General features: G+C 48.5%; 1 protein-coding gene across 4 annotated transcripts in view; it reads left to right on the forward strand.

Annotated features, from left to right (window-relative positions):
* LOC102446028 (adhesion G protein-coupled receptor E3-like) overlaps nucleotides 1-18,869 on the forward strand; it is a 70,615-nt gene that overhangs the window by 28,348 nt on the left and 23,398 nt on the right. The window contains exons 1-6 of one of the 4 annotated variants that reach the window (XM_075902434.2): nucleotides 2,339-2,538; nucleotides 3,975-4,034; nucleotides 4,729-4,868; nucleotides 6,794-6,925; nucleotides 9,662-9,817; nucleotides 11,171-11,238. In XM_075902434.2, the coding sequence (XP_075758549.2) occupies nucleotides 4,793-4,868; nucleotides 6,794-6,925; nucleotides 9,662-9,817; nucleotides 11,171-11,238 (432 nt within the window). In that variant the 5' untranslated portion in view covers nucleotides 2,339-2,538; nucleotides 3,975-4,034; nucleotides 4,729-4,792. Of the gene's footprint in view, nucleotides 1-2,335; nucleotides 2,539-3,974; nucleotides 4,035-4,728; nucleotides 4,869-6,793; nucleotides 6,926-9,661; nucleotides 9,818-11,170; nucleotides 11,239-18,869 lie in introns of those variants that run through there. The other 3 variants (XM_075902435.2, XM_089774750.1, XM_075902436.2) reach the window with 3 other exon arrangements.

An 18,869-nucleotide genomic window follows, 5' to 3' on the forward strand; every position in this document is an offset into this window, starting at 1 on the left:
CAGAGAAGGTTGGGTAGAGATGGGAGGTGATGCTATTTGGTGTGGAAGTACCATGTCCAGATTTGGGCACTGATCTAAGAGAAGGATGAGGACAAACTGTACAGAGCCAAGGAGAGCAAGAGAAATGAGCAGAGGGTTAGAAAAGATGACTCATGAGGAAAGGTTGAAAGAATTGGGCATGTTCTGTGCATAGAAGAGAAGGCTGAGGGGAGACTTGATAACACTGCAAATATGTAAATATGTAAAAGGTTGTTATAACAAGGACCATGATAAGTGGCACCCAGGTCCCCCAAGGATAGGACAAGAAGGAACCGATGTAGTCAGCAGCAAGGCAGAAGCCAGTTAGATATCAGGAATAACTTTCTAACTCTGAGGATGGTTCAGCAGAGGAACACGCGTTGAGGGGGTTGTGGAGTCCTTGTCAGTGCAGGCTTTAAGAACAGTTTGGACAAACACCTGCCAGGGATGTTCTAGGTCCGCTTGGTCCTTCCTCAGCACCTGGAGGTGGATTGTTTGAGCTCCTCAGGTCCCTCACAACTCTCCATTTCTGTGAATCTGTAAAATGGAGCTGGGCCATCTTCACTGTGCTCGGTTTTCCCCATTGGGTCTCACTGCAAAGTAACGAATCATAGAATAATAGGACTGGAAGGGACCTCAAGAGGTCATCGAGTCCAGCCCCCCGCCCTCAAGGCAGGATCAAGCTCCGTCTACACCATCCCTGACAGATGTCTATCTAACCTGTTCTTAAATATCTCCAGAGAGGGAGATTCCACCACCTCCCTTGGCAATTTATTCCAATATTTGACCACCCTTACAGTTAGGAATTTTTTCCTAATGTCCAATCTAAACCTCCCCTGCTGCACTTTAAGCCCATTACTCCTTGTCCTGTCCTCAGAAACCAAGAGGAACAAATTTTCTCCTTCCTCCTTGTGAACCCTTTTAGATATTTGAAAACCGCTATCATGTCCCCCCTTAATCTTCTTTTTTCCAAACTAAACAAGTTCATGAAGCCTGGCTTCATAGGTCATGTTCTCTAAACCTTTAATCATTCTTGTCGCTCTTCTCTGTACCCTTTCCAATTTCACATCTTTCTTGAAATGTGGCGCCCAGAACTGGACACAGTACTCCAGCTGAGGCCTAACTAGTGCAGAGTAGAGCGGCAGAATGACTTCACAAGTTTTGCTTACAACACACCTGTTGATACAACCTAGAATCATATTTGCTTTTTTTGCAACAGCATCACACTGTTGACTCATATTCAACTTGTGGTCCACTATGACCCCTAGATCCCTTTCCGCCATGCTCCTTCCTAGACAGTCGCTTCCCATCTTGTATGTATGGAACTGATTGTTCCTTCCTAAGTGGAGCACTTTGCATTTCTCTTTATTAAACCTCATCCTGTTTACCTCTGACCATTTCTCTAACTTTCTAAGGTCATTTTGAATTATGTCCCTATCCTCCAAAGAAGTTGCAACCCCACCCAGTTTGGTATCATCTGCAAACTTAATAAGCGTACTCTCTATCCCAATATCTACATCATTGATGAAGATATTGAACAGTACGGGTCCCAAAACAGACCCTTGAGGAACTCCACTTGCTATCCCTTTCCAGCAGGATTTAGAACCGTTAACAACAACTCTCTGACTACGGTTATCCAGCCAATTATGCACCCACCTTATCGTGGCCCTATCTAAGTTATATTTGCCTAGTTTATCAATAAGAATATCATGCGAGACCGTATCAAATGCCTTACTAAAGTCTAGGTATATGACATCCACCGCTTCTCCCTTATCCACAAGGCTCGTTATCTTATCAAAGAAAGCTATCAGATTAGTTTGGCATGACTTGTTCTTCACAAACCCATGCTGGCTATTCCCTATCACTTTATTACCTTCCAAGTGTTTGCATATGATTTCCTTAATTACCTGCTCCATTATCTTCCCTGGGACAGACGTTAAACTGACCGGTCTGTAGTTTCCTGGGTTGTTCTTATTCCCCTTTTTATAGATGGGTACAATATTTGCCCTTTTCCAGTCTTCTGGAATCTCCCCTGTCTGCCATGATTTTTCAAAGATCATAGCTAAAGGCTCAGATACCTCCTCTATCAGCTCCTTGAGTATCCTGGGATGCATTTCATCAGGACCTGGTGACTTGCTGACATCTAACTTTCCTAAGTGATTTTTAACTTGTTCTTTGTGTATCCTATCTTCTAAACTTACCCTCTCTCTGCTTGTATTCACTACGTTAGGCACTCTTCCAGACTTCTCGGTGAAGACCGAAACAAAGAAGTCATTGAGCATCTCCGCCATTTCGAAGTATGGGGCTGGCAGATGAGGGAGGGCAGGGCAGGCTGGACAGTGTTTTGCCGTGCGCGGTACTCTAGGTTGATATGATCTGAAACAAGGGCTTGAGTCACTTTGGCTTCCTGCCTAATTTCTCCAAAATAAGGAAGTTGCAAAGCTCAGAGCCCTCAGAGCTCAGCCTCTCCTGAGAGTGTCGGAGCCACCATGGGACCCCGCGGGGACGTGCGTCCATTGGGTGAGTGGAACAAAGTCCATGGGCTGGAATCAGGGGAGGGGCCCGGAGAGCCCAGAGGGGTCCATGTGTCCATCTGCACGAGAGCTGGAAGGTGTGTGCTCCAGCGGGGGAAGAGACAGCTGGGCTAGTGCTCGTTTAGCTGCGTGCTACACAGAGAAGTGTCCGAACAGAGGGGGAGGGGCTAGCTGCCCTGAGTGCCTACCTGTGGCTTTGGACAGGGATGTGGTCGGGACAGGGAGCCTCTCCTGTTACTTGCTCAAACACGGCCACACTTCTGTTTCTCATACGCCAGCTGGTCAGAGCAAGCCCAGCTAAGTCTCCTAGAGCTCGAATTTATACTTACATTGGTGTGACAGGCAATTTCTTCTGGTCCCTCCCATGCTCATGTTGCACTAATTGAGACTTCATCCAGACTTACTGAAACACCCTTAGAATTATGGGTGAGATTCCTGGGGTGGCTGAGAGGAACTCACCATGGGTATGTCTACATTAACCCCCTAGTTCGAATTAGGGAGGCTAATGTAGGCATTCGAAGTAGCAAATCAAGCCCGGGATTTAAATATCCCACGCTTGATTTGCATCTTCCCAGCCGGTCGCTATTTTTTGAAATTTACAAGTCCGGACTAACTGTCCGTGTCTACATGTGGCAGGGACCCGGTAGCTTGAATTAAAGCCCTAGTTCGAACTACCTGTTATTCCTCCTGAAATGAGGTTTATCAGGTAGTTCAAATTAGGGCTTTAATTTGAACTACCGGGTCCCTGCCGCATGTAGACGCGGGCAGTTAGTCTGGACTTGTAAATTTCAAAAAATGGCGACCGGCTGGGAAGACGCAAATCAAGTGCGGGATATTTAAATCCCGGGCTTCATTTGCAACTTCGAATGGCTACATTAGCCTCCCTAATTTGAACTAGGGTGCTAGTGTAGACATACCCCATGAGACCAAGACATGGATGGGTCTAAGATGCTTCCAGCCACGTTCACAACCACTGAATCCCAGGGGATAACTGCAGATTAGTCTGATGCCTGCAAGCAGCCTAAAGCCTTCCCGATTCCTCCTGAAGCATCCCTGGCCCAAGGGACCATTCAGCAGCTGGCAATAGTCAGAGCATAGAAGTATCTTGACCCTACCACTCACCTCTGGGGTGGGGGAGGGAGGGCTGTAACACAGAACCAGTGCACAAGGGAAATTTTGAGGTAGCTGATTAATCTAGGTTTCTGTAATGGCACAAAGCCGGGGTTCCTAAATAATTACTATGGTAATAACAGTTATTAATGGAAGAATTAACTTAATTGGATTTATACTAGAATCACAGTAATCAAGCAAAATTTGGTCATGGACAGGGGCTAGGAGACCTCTCTCTCTGTCTCTGTCTCTTGCTTATTTCTATTTGTATAAAATTTTAAGAAACATATTTATTTTTTATTTTTTTCCCAGTATTTCTCCTCATGATCCTAGTCCCCTCTGTGCCACCAGGGAGCATTCAAACGTCAATGGGTAAGTTCCCAGGTTGGCGGAAGAGAACGCAAAGCCGTGTGGGATGCGTTTGTGCCCATCTCAAGAGCCCCACGCAGAATGTGTCTCAGCTGTGAAGCTGATGCAGGCTTTGCTGCTCTGTGTGAGGTTTAGTTCCTCTGTGTCCGTTTGTCCATTCAGTCTCTCTCGCCGCTCTGCTTACAGGTTCTAGTCTGTCCCTAGGCCGCTGTCTTTTTAACGTGACTCCTCCTACCAAGTGTCATGCCTCCTGATGGTGTCTCTTGTCCTCACTCTCTGCCCGGGGTTGGGGAGCAGACAGCAAGGATTGGAGTACTAGCCGGCTAGTACTCCATTCATTACATTTCCCCTCCCTCGGTACCTAGCTCCCTCCCACCCTTACTCACTTTCACCAGACTGGGACAGGCAGTTAGGATACGGACGGGGGTGGGAGCTTTAACTGGGGTGCAGGCTCAGGGTGGGATCAGACGAGGGTGCAGGGTGCAGGAAGGGGGGCTGGGATGGGGCTGGGAGTTTGTATTCAGGAGGGTCTGAGGATTCTGGTTGGCCATGCAGACTCTTGGGTGGAGCTGGGGACATGGAGTTTGGTGTGTAGGAGGGTGTGATGTAGTGGGGGTGTTGTCCACTGTTGTAGTCCTGTGTTCACTCTGTTGTTACATTTATGGTTTGCTTTATTGTGTGTATGTGTGCTCCTCAGTTTCCCCGGGGCACTGCAGCACTATCTGCATGAGAAGGGGAAGCCAGTGACTCACTGGGGAAGTATGTTCAGTCTCTCAAGTCCTGAGGACCAGGGGACAGCAGATAACACCTTGGATCTGGAAGGAGGACAAAGGAGAGGTGGGGCTGACACCAGTCTGAGGAGTAGGGCCTGGGGGATGGGTCAGTCTTGTCTGGGCTAGGAGGTGAGAAAGGGGGTTAGGTCAGGGAAGCGGGGAGAAGGGCCTGGGCTACTGCTCAGCTATGCTGTGAGGCTAAGCCAGCTGCACCTAGCTCCATGCTGCACCCTGGTAGTGTCCGGGAGGCTCAGCACCTGGGCTCGGGTAGGCGTGTTAAGAGTCTCCGCTTGCCCCTCTTGCCCACTGGTGGAACCGGCCAATGGGACCTGGGCAGTGCAAGCAGCTCCAAGACCTTCCTGCCTAGAAGCTGGGCGTGCTAGCCACTTCCCAGGCACAGGGTGTGTGATGTAGCCTGTCTGGTGGTACAGCCAAATCGGGGTGAAATTATAGTTGAAGACTGGGAATCCTCCAGCATGAGGTACCAAACCAGTCACAAAGAAACCTTCTGTTCATCACACTGGCCAGCAGGGAGTGACACAAGCAACCCCCATAGACACTCCAGCTGTCCTGGGCCACAACCAAGCACCCTCCTTACACCGAAGAGAGGTTAGGAAAACCAATGACACCAACTCCAAACTGGTTCTTCTGCTCCCAAAGAACCAGCCACATTCCCAGGTCAATTTATACCTCAGATTTACCAAAAGAGCAAGCGGGGCCAGTCCTGTATTATCTACAATCTAAAAGTTTATTAGTGAAAGAGGAAATGTTGACAGTAAAATTGTTAAAGGAATCAAATCACGTACATGAAAATAAGAAGTTCTTGGTGAAGGCTTGTAGCAGAGACAGATGAATTTGTTGTATCTGGAACACATCCTCAGGCTCGGTTATCATTCTTCCCGGGCTCAGTTCATAGCAAAGCTACTTCAGAAGTGATGAGCTGAATGAAGACAAACGGAGGAATCTCTGGGGCCCTTTTACACCCCTGCCCCTGTGGAGGGAATTCCATTGTTCCCCCCGTGTGAAAGTACCTCCCCAATCGGAGTGTGTCATGTGAGCAGGTCACCTGTCCGTGCGGGACTCAGTCCGTAGCAGCCGTCGCTGACCTGCTGGTCTGCAGGGTCACAGCAAAGTTCCTCACCTGTGGGCTGGCCCCACTCGAGGTGCATTGTCAGAGAAGTGCTGCTAGTCACGTGAGGGCAACCTTCTCCCCCCCCCCCCGCTACAGGTCAGTGAGGCCTGTTGATAATCCCACAGAAGCAAACATTTGCAATACAAGCACAGAGCCACTGCTCCTCACCGCACATACAGAAATGGTACCTGCCCAGGAGTAGTATGAACAGAGCCAGCGACTCACGAGCTTTCCACAGACCCCTCACTTGGCCCCGTTGCACAAGGTTTGGTGCAGACACAGGACAGTGATTGCAACCACGTTTGTCGTGTTCATATCAGAATTCAATAGTCACAGGGCGGTGCCAGGACCGATGGGGTCTCGTCTGCCTGAGCCCCCCAGCCCCACTGACTGGACTTTGAATGGCCCCTACATCAGCGCTGTCTAGAGCCACCAGGGTCCCTGTTCGACCGGGCGCCTGGTTGAATACTGGATATTTGGTCCCTCTCCACTGATCCACTCCCCCATTAGCCTCGGGAGCTGAGAATAGTCCCAGTGCAGGGGGTGTGACCATGCCTGATCCATTCCCTGTGATGGGTTGGTGGCAGGGCCCTTAGGCTGGCTCCAGACTTGCTGGGGAGGCCCTTGTACAGGATGCGGTAGGGGGCTGTCAGATACCATGCCACTGCCAGAATGGCCCAGCAGGGCCTCAGCGTAGCTGAGCACTGCTAGCTCCAGCCTGGTCGTTGAGTGAGTAGGAGATGTGGGGCTGAAGAGCTGTTTGGAGCACATGCACAGGGGCTCGCAGGGCATGAGATGAACTGGGGGAAGGGAACAGATGGTGCAGGGTGACTCACTCTGGTTTCCATTCCCAACAGCTGTCGCTGAGATCTGCCCTGACCTAATGTGCACACTAAATGCCAAGTGTGTGAACAGCACCCACTGCGCCTGCCTGGATGGATTCCAGTCACGAGGGAGTCGCTTCTTCACTGACCAATCGACCTGCGATGGTAACGGGGCTCCCTGTCTGACCTGAGATGGCTCACGCACTCAGGGAGTGAGCAGTGCCCTGGGAATGAGAGAGAGGGCTGGCCATTGACTGTTCAGGCCTGGGTCCCAGAATCACAGTCAGTGGTGCTGGGTGCAGGATTCTGCGGGGTGCTGAGCACGTCCTGAGGGATGCTGAGTTCCCTCAGTTCAACGGGAGTCGAGGTTGGTCCCCAGTGCCCCCTGGAGGTGACCAGCCCCTTGCAGGAGCGGGGCCAGCGCTGGGCAATACAACCAGAACCATTGCCTGCTCTGAGGGAGGCTTCCCCAGTGCCCGGCTGACGTAGGAGAGGAGCTGGGTGCAGCCGAGTGATCAGTTACTGCCTGAACTGGAAAAGGAATTATTTTGAATCCACTGAAATGGAAATTTTTTGGAAAATGTTTTGGTTTTCTCTTGGAAGGTGCCTCTGATCAGCTCTCCAAGGGCAGGGGGAGGCACTTAGGGGAGGGCGGAAAGCAGGGAGCTGCAGGGGCTTTGGAAGAGGGGCTGGATTGGGTGTGGAAGAAGCAGAGTGAGGGCAAAGCCTTGCGGTGGGGGTGGATGGGGAGAGGCAGGGCAAGGAAAGAGCTGTTGGGGAAGGACATAGCAGGTGCAGTACGAGGTGGCATGAGAGCAGGGCCTTAGAGGAAGGGTACGGAGGGGGCAAGGCCTCAAGGCAGAGCAAGGGTGAGGCACCCGGGGGGAGATAAATGTGGAGTTCCATGGAGCAGGCCAGCCAGCTGGACAACAGGAATGGTGCTGTGAGACTTGAAATGCTGAATGGCCTGAACATCAGACCGGCCACACGGGTCAGACCCAAGGTCCGTCCAGCCCGGTGTCCTGTCTCCCCACAGCGACCAGTGCTGGGTGTCCCAGAGGGAGTGGACAGAATGGTATTATCAAGTGGTCCCTCCCCTGTCGCCCATTCCCAACTTCTGGCAAACCCAGACTGGGGACACCATCCCGGCCCATCCTGGCTACCAGCCATCCATGGACCTGTCCCCCATGAATTTTGCTAGTTATTTTTGAACCTTGTTATGTCTCATAATGCTGTAGCCTGGTGCTACTGGGGTGAGAACAACCAGCTCCGATTTGTGGGGAGCAATTGCAAATAACAGCCACATACCTCATCCGGTCAGGAAGGTTCTCCTGAGACCTTACAGGGGATTCTGTCATGGCAGGGCCAGGTCTGGTGTGTTTCCAGCAGGTGTCATTGTCTTCAGCCCAGGCAATGCCCTTAGGAGTCCTGTCTCACTGACATCTAAGGGCCCCGGACACCTGGGTTCTGTCTCCCAGGTCAATGCAGGTGGGTGATAAAGGGGACTGGCTCTGTGCATTGCAGATATCAACGAGTGTGAGGGACGGAGCCAGGCAGATTGCAGACTATGGATGTTAAAATGCGATTACTTCCCTAATCAAATAGTCGATAGATTTTCTGTCAACTATTCCAGGGAGTAGGAAACAGGCTCAGCACTAGACAACCCAGCTACACCCGATTATTGTTGCCAACTTTCTCATAATACAAAACTGACCATTGTGGTTCTGCCCCTTCCTTGAGGCCCTCCCCGCCACTCACCAAGGCAGCCACCCTGCCTTGCTGGCTTGTTCACCCTCCCCTTACTCACATTTATCAGGCTAGAGCAGGCAGCTGGGACATGGGACGGGGTGAGGGCTCTGACTGGAGGCGCAGGCTTAGGGTGGGGCCAGATGAAGGGTGCTGGGATGAGGCAGGGAGTATGGACTGGAGAGGGGCTGAGGGCTCTGGTTGGCGTCGCAGACTGGGGCTTCGGATGAGGGCTTTAAGGTGCATGAGGGGGCTCCGGGCTGAAGAGTGGGGTGGAGAGTTTTGGAATGTGGGCAGCAGCTGCGGAGTGCAGGAGTGGGTTAGGGTGTGGGAGGGGTTGAGGGATCCATGCTGGGGTGTTGGCTTTGGGATGTGGCTGGAGTTCGAGGGGTTGGGGTACAGGAAGGAGCTCTGGGTTGGACCAGGGAGTTTTTGTTCGGGACAGGTGATGGCTCTGGTTTGAGGTGCAGGCTCTGGGATGTGGCTCCAGAAGTGGCCAGCAGGCTCAGCACCTAGACTAGGCCCAGAGTGATAAGAGGCTCCGCTCACTGCTCCTGCCCATAGAAAAAACTGATCAATGGAGTGTGGGTGCTCTGAGCAGCTCCGTGGTCCCCCTGAGAAGTTGGACTTGCTGGCCACTTCCCAGGCGCAGCGCGATGCCAGGACAGGTGGGGACTCACCTGCCTTAGCCCTGCAGCACCACAGACCAGACTTAGAACGGCCCCATCAGCAGCGCTGCCTGGAGCCGCCAGGGTCCCTTTTCAACCAGGTGTTTGGTCAAAAACCGGAAACTTGGTCACCTTCCCCGATCCCCCCCTGCATTAGCCTCGGGAGCAGAGAATAGCCACAGTGCAGGGGGTGTGGCCATGTCCCCATCCAGCCCCTGCGATGGGGTGGGGACAGGGCCCTTATACTGGCTCCATGCTGGCTGGGGAGGTCCCTGCACAGGAGGGGGGGAGGGACGCTGTCAGAGGCCATGATGTTGCCAGAGGGGCCCAACACCTTAGTGTTGCTGTGAATCTGACCTGTGAGTGCTGAATGCTCAGGGCACCGGTCACCTGGGTCCTGGGGCTCCTGCTGTCAGGTCAGTGGGGGGGCGGGCGAACGGGGAACGTCTCCCTGCCAGGGCTGAGCAGAGCATCCCTCCTGTTGCAGATATCGACGAGTGTCTGGGGCCCAATCCAGTAAACTGCGGACCCGACGCCAAGTGCATCAACCAGCCTGGGAGTTTCAACTGCAGCTGCGCCGATGGCTACGAGTCCAGCTCTGGGAAAGCCAGATTCCCGAACGCGAGTGAGAACAGCTGCCGGGGTGAGTTCTGCTCTGGCCCCCACCCTGCCCTGCTGAGACCCCTCCTCACCTTCCGCACTCATTCCAGGCCTGGTGCTGTACCAGAGGCTGCTGATTGACTCACTGGGGCGATGATCAGTTTTGACCCTTGATAGCTATCCCAGCATGGGGGAAGGGGGAGGGGCAGGATATCCCCTATTTTAGCCTGTGGATTGGGAATAATTCACTAGGTTTGCAGGGAGGCACCTGGGAGAAGAGAGGGGACCCTCGCTGGCCTCAGCACGCAGCCTACTGCTGCCAGATACAGGCCAACATGTGCTGCCCCCACTGGCCTTAGGGGTCGGGACACAGGCTCAGCACCAACACCCAGATTAGTGTTGCCAACTTTCTCATAGTACAAAACCGAACACATATCCCTGCCCCTTCTCCGAAGCCCCACCTCCCACTACTACATTCCCTCTGCCTTAGTGGCTAGTTTCCCCTAGTCTTACTTGCTTTTACCAGGTTGGAACAGGCACTTGCAATACCGGAGGGATTGGGGTTAGGGCTCTAACTGGAGGTGCAGGCTTAGGGTGGGGCCAGATGAAGGATTCAGGATGCAGGAGGGATGCTGGGTTGGGGCAGGAAGTATGGGCTGGAGAGGGGCTGAGGGCTCTGGTTGGCATTGCAGACTCTGGGGCTTTGGATGAGGGCTTTGAGGTGCATGAGGGGCTCTGGGCTGAAGAGTGAGGTGGAGAGTTTGTAATGTGGGCAACAGCTGTGGAGTGCAGGAGTGGGTTGGGATATGGGAGGGGATAAGGGATCGAGCCTGGGGTGTTGGCTCTGGGATGGGATTGGAACTGAGGGTTTTGGAGTGCAGGAGGGAGCTCTGGGTTAGAGTAGGGACTTTGTATTGGGGTGAGGATAATGGCTCTGGTTAGGGACTGCAGGGGCTGGGGTCGGGAGGCAATCATACCACTGCCCCCAACAATGCTGGATGACTTCACCCCCTCCCAGGAGCTTTCTAAAAGAGTAGCAGCAGATCTAAAATGCCCTCAAATTCATCCAGTCATCTTGGGACATACTCCGATCAGCTGCAGGCTGACAGAATGCCAGGGTTATGTGGGCTGGGAGGGGAGGAGGCATGGGTCAGCAGCATAGGGAGGGGCAAAGCAAAATGTAAATGGAGGGGAGAGGCAGAGTGAGATGGGAAGGGAGGGAGGGAGTTTTGTAGTAGCAGTGTGTTAAACTATTGGCAGCATAGGACTGGCATGAGGCTGAGAACGGCCATCTGGGTTGGGAAGAGAAGGGGATTTCTCCCCAGGCAGGAGAGATTTGATATGAAAATGTGAAGGAAAGTTCTAACGTCTGCTCCTCTCTCCCCCTTGCTCCAAGTGCCCAGCATGAACTGCAGCACCAAGTTCGAGGGAATGAAAGAATCGTGCAGGAGTCGCTCTCCACAGGTACGTTTGAACTCATCAGTCATTGTTTGGAATTTAGCCCTGCATTTTGTGTCACCACGGTGGAAATTCCCAGAGAAATACCTTTGCTGTTGGTTTACAGTAGCCCATATAGTGCCCATCCAAGATCAGGCCAATACTGTGTTTGTTCCTTGTATCGCTGGGGCCCAATCCTCCTCATCCTCCTACCCTGTAACTCCAAACATCCAGCTTAATCTTTTCATAGAATCATAGAATCATAGGACTGGAAGGGACCTCAAGAGGTCATCGAGTCCAGCCCCCCGCCCTCAAGGCAGGACCAAGCTCCACCTACACCATCCCTGACAGATGTCTATCTAACCTGTTCTTAAATATCTCCAGAGAAGGAGATTCCACCACCTCCCTTGGCAATTTATTCCAATATTTGACCACCCTGACAGTTAGGAATTTTTTCCTAATGTCCAATCTAAACCTCCCCTGCTGCACTTTAAGCCCATTACTCCTTGTCCTGTCCTCAGAAACCAAGAGGAACAAATTTTCTCCTTCCTCCTTGTGACACCCTTTTAGATATTTGAAAACCGCTATCATGTCCCCCCTTAATCTTCTTTTTTCCAAACTAAACAAGCCCAGTTCAAGAAGCCTGGCTTCATGGGTCATGTTCTCTAGACCTTTAATCATTCTTGTCGCTCTTCTCTGCACCCTTTCCAATTTCTCCACATCTTTCTTGAAATGTGGCGCCCAGAACTGGACACAGTACTCCAGCTGAGGCCTAACTAGTGCAGAGTAGAGCGGCAGAATGACTTCACGAGTTTTGCTTACAACACACCTGTTGATACAACCTAGAATCATATTTGCTTTTTTGGCAACAGCATCACACTGTTGACTCATATTCAACTTGTGGTCCACTATGACCCCTAGATCCCTTTCCGCCATGCTCCTTCCTAGACAGTCGCTTCCCATCTTGTATGTATGGAACTGATTGTTCCTTCCTAAGTGGAACACTTTGCATTTCTCTTTATTAAACCTCATCCTGTTTACCTCTGACCATTTCTCTAACTTTCTAAGGTCATTTTGAATTATGTCCCTATCCTCCAAAGAAGTCGCAACCCCACCCAGTTTGGTATCATCCGCAAACTTAATAAGCGTACTCTCTATCCCAATATCTACATCATTGATGAAGATATTGAACAGTACGGGTCCCAAAACAGACCCTTGAGGAACTCCACTTGTTATCCCTTTCCAGCAGGATTTAGAACCGTTAACAACAACTCTCTGACTACGGTTATCCAGCCAATTATGCACCCACCTTATCGTGGCCCTATCTAAGTTATATTTGCCTAGTTTATCAATAAGAATATCATGCGAGACCGTATCAAATGCCTTACTAAAGTCTAGGTATATGACATCCACCGCTTCTCCCTTATCCACAAGGCTCGTTATCTTATCAAAGAAAGCTATCAGATTAGTTTGGCATGACTTGTTCTTCACAAACCCATGCTGGCTATTCCCTATCACTTTATTACCTTCCAAGTGTTTGCATAGGATTTCCTTAATTACCTGCTCCATTATCTTCCCTGGGACAGATGTTAAACTGACCGGTCTGTAGTTTCCTGGGTTGTTCTTATTCCCCTTTTTATAGATGGGCACAATATTTGCCCTTTTCCAGTCTTCTGGAATCTCCCCTGTCTGCCATGATTTTTCAAAGATCATAGCTAAAGGCTCAGATACCTCCTCTATCAGCTCCTTGAGTATCCTGGGATGCATTTCATCAGGACCTGGTGACTTGCTGACATCTAACTTTCCTAAGTGACTTTTAACTTGTTCTTTGTGAATCCTATCTTCTAAACCTACCCTCTCTCTGCTTGTATTCACTATGTTTGGCACACCTCCAGACTTCTCGGTGAAGACCGAAACAAAGAAGTCATTGAGCATCTCCGCCATTTCCAAGTTTCCTGTTACTGCTTCTCCCTCCTCACTAAGCAGTGGGCCTACCCTGTCCTTGGTCTTCCTCTTGCTTTTAATGTATTTATAAAAAGTCTTCTTGTTTCCCTTTATGCCTGTAGCTAGTTTGATCTCATTTTGTGCCTTTGCCTTTCTAATCTTGCCCCTGCATTCCCGTGTTGCTTGCCTATATTCATCCTTTGTTAGTTGTCCTAGTTTCCATTTTTTATATGACTCCTTTTTTATTTTGAGATCATGCAAGATCTCCTTGTTAAGCCAAGCTGGTCTTTTGCCATATTTTCTATCTTTCCTACACAGCGGAATTGTTTGCTTTTGGGCCCTTAACAACGTCCCTTTGAAATACTTCCAACTCTCCTCAGTTGTTTTTCCCTTCAGTCTTGCTTCCCATGGGACCTTACCTACAAGTTCTCTGAGCTTATCAAAATCTGCCTTCCTGAAATCCATTACCTCAATTGTGCTGGTCTCCCTTCTACCTTTCCTTAAGATCATGAACTCTATTATTTCGTGATCACTGTCCCCTATACTGTCTTCCACTTTCAAGTTCTCAACTAGTTCCTCCCTATTTGTTAAAACCAAATCCAGAACAGCTTCTCCTCTGGTAGCTTTTTCAACCTTCTGAAACAGAAAGTTGTCTCCAATGCAGTCCAGAAACTTATTGGATAGCCTGTGCCTCGCTGTATTAGTTTCCCAACAAATGTCTGGATAGTTGAAGTCCCCCATCACCACCAAATCTTGGGCTTTGGATAGTTTTGTTAATTGTTTAAAAAAGGCCTCATCCACCTCTTCCACCTGGCTAGGTGGCCTGTAGTAGACTCCTAGCATGATATCACCCTCGTTTTTTACCCCTTTTAGCTTAACCCAGAGACTCTCTACACAGCTATCTCCTACATTCATCTCCACTTCAGTCCACTTTTCATTCCTCTGTCTTCAAGGTCAGCTCCTGGCTCTTTCTCGGTCCCTGGCATTCAGAGCCATATAGAAGTGCAGGCCTGGCCACCAACTTCTAGGGCTTCCCTTTTCTGTGTGACAGGTGTTTTCAGCAGATCCCTCCCTCCCTTCTCTCCATTAGTGCATGCCTTTCCCATTCTGCTTATAAATTCATATCTGACTTCATCATCTTCCTGTACTATCACAGAATCGTAGGACTGCAAGGGACCTCGAGACAGCTAGTCCAGTTTCCTGCACTCATGGCAGGACTAGATATTATCGAGACCTTCCCTGACAGGGGATTGTCCAACCCCGTCTTAAAAATCTCCTGTAATGGTGAGCCCACAACCTTCCCACGCAATTTGTTCTGGTGTATAAATATCCTGACAGTTAAGAAGGTTTTCCAAATGTCCAAACTAAACCTCCCTTGATGCAATTTTTTAAAAAACGAGTAGTCCTCTGGCACCTTTGAGACTAAAAAAAATATACATCTAGTATCATGAGCTTTTGTAGGCAAAACCCATTTCTTCAACTGAGATGATCTTGACTGTAAAAATAAGAATAAGAAAGGAGAGAGGAAACAAAAAAAGTTACCTGTCAATTGTAGTCCTGGTACTAATGAGGCTTATTGAGAGGACTGGAAGTGTTCCATACTTAGCTTTTGATGTCAGTAGAGTGTTTAATGTAAAGAAAGCTGGTGTTATAATATGTTAACCAGTTCAAGTTTTTGTTCAAACCAAGTGAGAAGGTGTCAGATTTTCAGATGAAAGTCAATTCTGCAAGCTCTGTAGTTGACTTATGAAATTCCATTGTAGAAGAATGGCTACTTTTAAGTCCATTAATGAGTGCCTGGGCAGATTAAAATGTTCACATACAGATTTATGTTTGTTACCATTTCGAATATCTAATATCTTTGTCATAGAGACTGTCCAGTTTGGCCAATACACATGGCAGAGGGGCATTATTGGCACTTGAGGGCATATATCACATTAGAGGATGTGCATCTGATGTGGAGAGTGCATTGGGTTTGAGCGGGGAGGGGAGGGCTGGGGTGGGACTGGAGTGCACAGGCCCACGCATAGTGGCGAGTGGGGAGCTGGCGGGTCATGTGCTGGCTCCCTGTAAAAACTGCAATCAAACTGAGGCAGTAGGGCCAGGTGGCAGGAATGGCCACTTTAAAGGTAGGGTTACCTTACCGTCCCATACCTCCGGTGCCTGGCTCTGGGGGAGGGGTGGGGCATTGGGTTAGAGCAGTGAGTTAGATGTGCCTGGCTCTGGGAGAAGGGTGGGTGCATTGAGGATAGTTATAATTTTTTTTTAAGGTACTTTGTAAAAAAAGGAAAAACTTAAAAAACAATAGTAGCACTTCAAAGACTAACAAAACATGTAGATGGTATTATGAGTTTTTGTGGGCAAAACCTACTTCTGCCCAGGAAAGCTCATGATACCACTACATGTTTTGTTAGTCTTTAAAGTGCTACTAGACTATTGGTCATTTTTAAAATTTTTCCTGTTGCAGACTAACTGGGCTACCTCTTTGAAGCTTATAAAAAAAAGGTTGAGAAACACTGCTCTGTACCATTCCTTTTGGCCTTCCTGTTTCCCTTCTCCTTTGGTGAGCTGGGCAGGCAGGAGTTTTGGTAAAAATATATCAGACATGCACACAATACCCACTCTACTGCAGCTGGTGCTGGATAATCAGAGCCTCAATTCTAAAGGAGTTGGTATTACTGAAGTGATAGATCCACCCACGTTTTGTTGCAGATTTTTCAAAGAAAATGCTGGTGTTTTCTATAGGTCACCCACATCTCCCAGGCCTAGCAGAGACTTGGGATTAACATGGCTTTCTTAACTAAAAGTATTATATGTGTTCGGACTTTGTGATTGTGAACACCTGGTGAGGCAGACTGCCAAAGGCAAAGCTGGCCTTGAATCTTGACATCTATGGCTTCAGGTGAATGGCTTATGTGAAATTTGGAAGAGCAGCTCAGAGAGACCTCTCTCTTTTACTTAAAGTCTGCGTCTAGACTGGCAAAATTTTCCGTAAAAGCAGTCGCTTTTGCGGAAAAACTTGCTAACCGTCTACACTGGCTGCTTGAATTTGCATAAGAACACTGATGATCTAATGTAAGATTGTCAGTGTTCTTGCGCAAATATTATGCTGCTCCTGCTCGGGGGAAAGCCCTCTTGCACAAATGCTTTTGCGCAAGAGGGCCATTGTAGACAGCTAAAAACTGTTTTGCGCAAAAAAGCCCCGATGGCGAAAATGGCGATCGGGACTTTCTTGTGCAAAACCGTGTCTAGATTGGCATGGACGCTTTTCCACAAAAAGTGCTTTTGCGCAAAAGCATCAATGCCAATCTAGATGCTCTTTTCCGCAAATGCTTTTAACGGAAAAACTTTTCTGTTAAAAGCATTTGCGGAAAATCATTCCAGTCTAGACGTAGCCAAGGATAGAATCTCACGGCAGCCTAAAGGATAAAGTCTTTGTGGCAGACTGAAAGCCACTCTTGCAGTGTAACCTTAGCCTTAGGCTATTTATTGCTTCAAGTGTTTTCAAGAAAGTGAGGGTGATTCTTCTATTGTGTGTTAGTTTTATTTAAAAGTTTTTCTGAGTGTTATTTTAACAGGTAAGTTAATCTCTTACATTCATAACAGTCACAAGAGGGCGCTGCTGCTGCTTGAGTGATCAAGCTGAGCAAACAGAGCTCCTGACCATGTAATATGACCAGCTCACAGAACAAGAGATCCACAGCAGATAGGCTGTACCCTTGACAAGTTTATTGCAAGCAATTCAGGAGGAAATTTTAAAATCTCTCTCTCTATATCTATATCTATATCTATATCTATATCTATATCTATATCTATATCTATATCTATATCTATTTAATACTAAAACAATTAAAACAAACAGTGAAAAACATTAAAAGGCATTGCAAGCATAAAAAGGCATTAAAAAATAGTTAAATGGAATATTTAACAATTTAAATTTAATTCTTATCCCAATTTAGCAGTCTAATTCTTAATCCAATTTAACACACTCACACTGTCACACATTCATCCTCTGGGGCTGGCCAGACCACAGGTAATATTGGTTGATTTGGTTGAGGCAGAAATCCGACATGCACGTCACCCCAATATGCCAAATTGATGGACTCCAAATTGTGGGGGGAAAATGGTGTGGTATATATCCACTCGGCAGCAGCCAGTCCAGTGAAATGCCATCTACTGGTTACACACAGTCCAGTTGGGGTGATGTCCGTTAGTGACACCCCCTTCTTCTTACGACCGATCCAGAAATATCTGGTTTTTGCACTGCTTGCCTCACCATGGCTACGTCTAGACTGGCCCCTTCTTCGGAAGAGGCATGCTAATTTCTAACTTTGGAATAGGGAAATCCGCGGGGGATTTAAATAAACATGGCCGCCGCTTTTTTTCCGGCTTGGGGAAAAGTAGGAATAAGAGATCCTCCAGAATAGGGCTTTATTCTGGAGGATCGCTCCAGTCTGGACGCTCTTTTCCGGCTTATCCCCAAGCCGGAAAAAAAGCGGCGGCCATGTTTATTTAAATCCCGCAAGGGATATTTAAATCCCCCGCGGATTTCCCTATTCCAAAGTTAGAAATTAGCATGCCTCTTCCGAAGAAAGGGCCAGTGTAGACACAGCCCATGAGTGTGAAACAATGATCTGTCCTTGGTTAGATTCTTCCCTTGTTATTTTTTCTTATCTGGCAATGCTGGGAACGCTGCCTCAGCTGCATACACAGTTCTCTTATTTCACAGTCCTTTTTCTTAAAGTTGTAAACAAGCCCATAATCCTCCGGGGCTCTTGCCTGGATGGCCTCTCTTCAGCTCATTTACTGTAGATTCACTCATGCACTCATGCTAACCATTCACACTACCCATGATTCGTGACATAACTATGATGGAGTTTATCACTGGGCGATAGTATGAAACACAACTAGGTTAACTAGGTAAGTAACCAGGCAGTTAGGAAGCATTACAGATTGCTTACAATAAATTTGATACACTCTAAATCTTTTTACCTTTTATTCATTAAAGCAATGAGTTTCTCGTTTGCTATAACAGTCATTTGAAATACTTGATTGAAATATGGGGATGAAATTCATATTTAGGGTGTCTAACATTTATTTCTCTTGTGTTTTATAAAACTTACATATTTTAAGCATTTGACATTTTTTATGTAGAAGACATGAACCTAATGGCTGCGTTTAGACTGGCATGATTTTGCGGAAATACTTTTAACGGAAAAGTTTTTCCATTAAAAGTATTTCTGCAAAAGAGCGTCTAGATTGGCACGGATGCTTTTGCGCAAAAAGTGCTTTTGCGCAAAAGCATCCATGCCTAGTATAGACACGCTTTTGCGCAAGAAAGCTCCGATGGCCATTTTAGCCATTAGGCTTTCTTGCGCAAAAAATTAAGGTGCCTGTCTACACTGGCCCTCTTGCGCAAGTATTCTTGCGCAAAAGGGCTTATTCTTCTTCGAGTGGTCCCCATCGGTGCTCCACTCTAGGTGTCGGGCTCGTCCTGGCGCCACTGATTGGAGGCTTTTCGTAGCTGTAGTCAGCTGGACCGCACATGCGCAGCAGGTTCCGCGCGCCGTTTCTCCAGTCACGCGGTCCGGCCCCTTCTCCAGTTCCTTTCAACCGTCCTAGGTTGCTGATGGAGATCTGAGTCTCTCCTCAGAGGCAGCTCCTTTCAATAGAAAAGTTAAAAATTTTCATTAGTTTTCCTCAGGTTATGGTTA

Source organism: Pelodiscus sinensis, chromosome 31 (genome assembly GCF_052426305.1).
Source record: "Pelodiscus sinensis isolate ZL-2025 chromosome 31, ASM5242630v1, whole genome shotgun sequence".
Taxonomy (NCBI): domain Eukaryota; kingdom Metazoa; phylum Chordata; order Testudines; family Trionychidae; genus Pelodiscus; species Pelodiscus sinensis.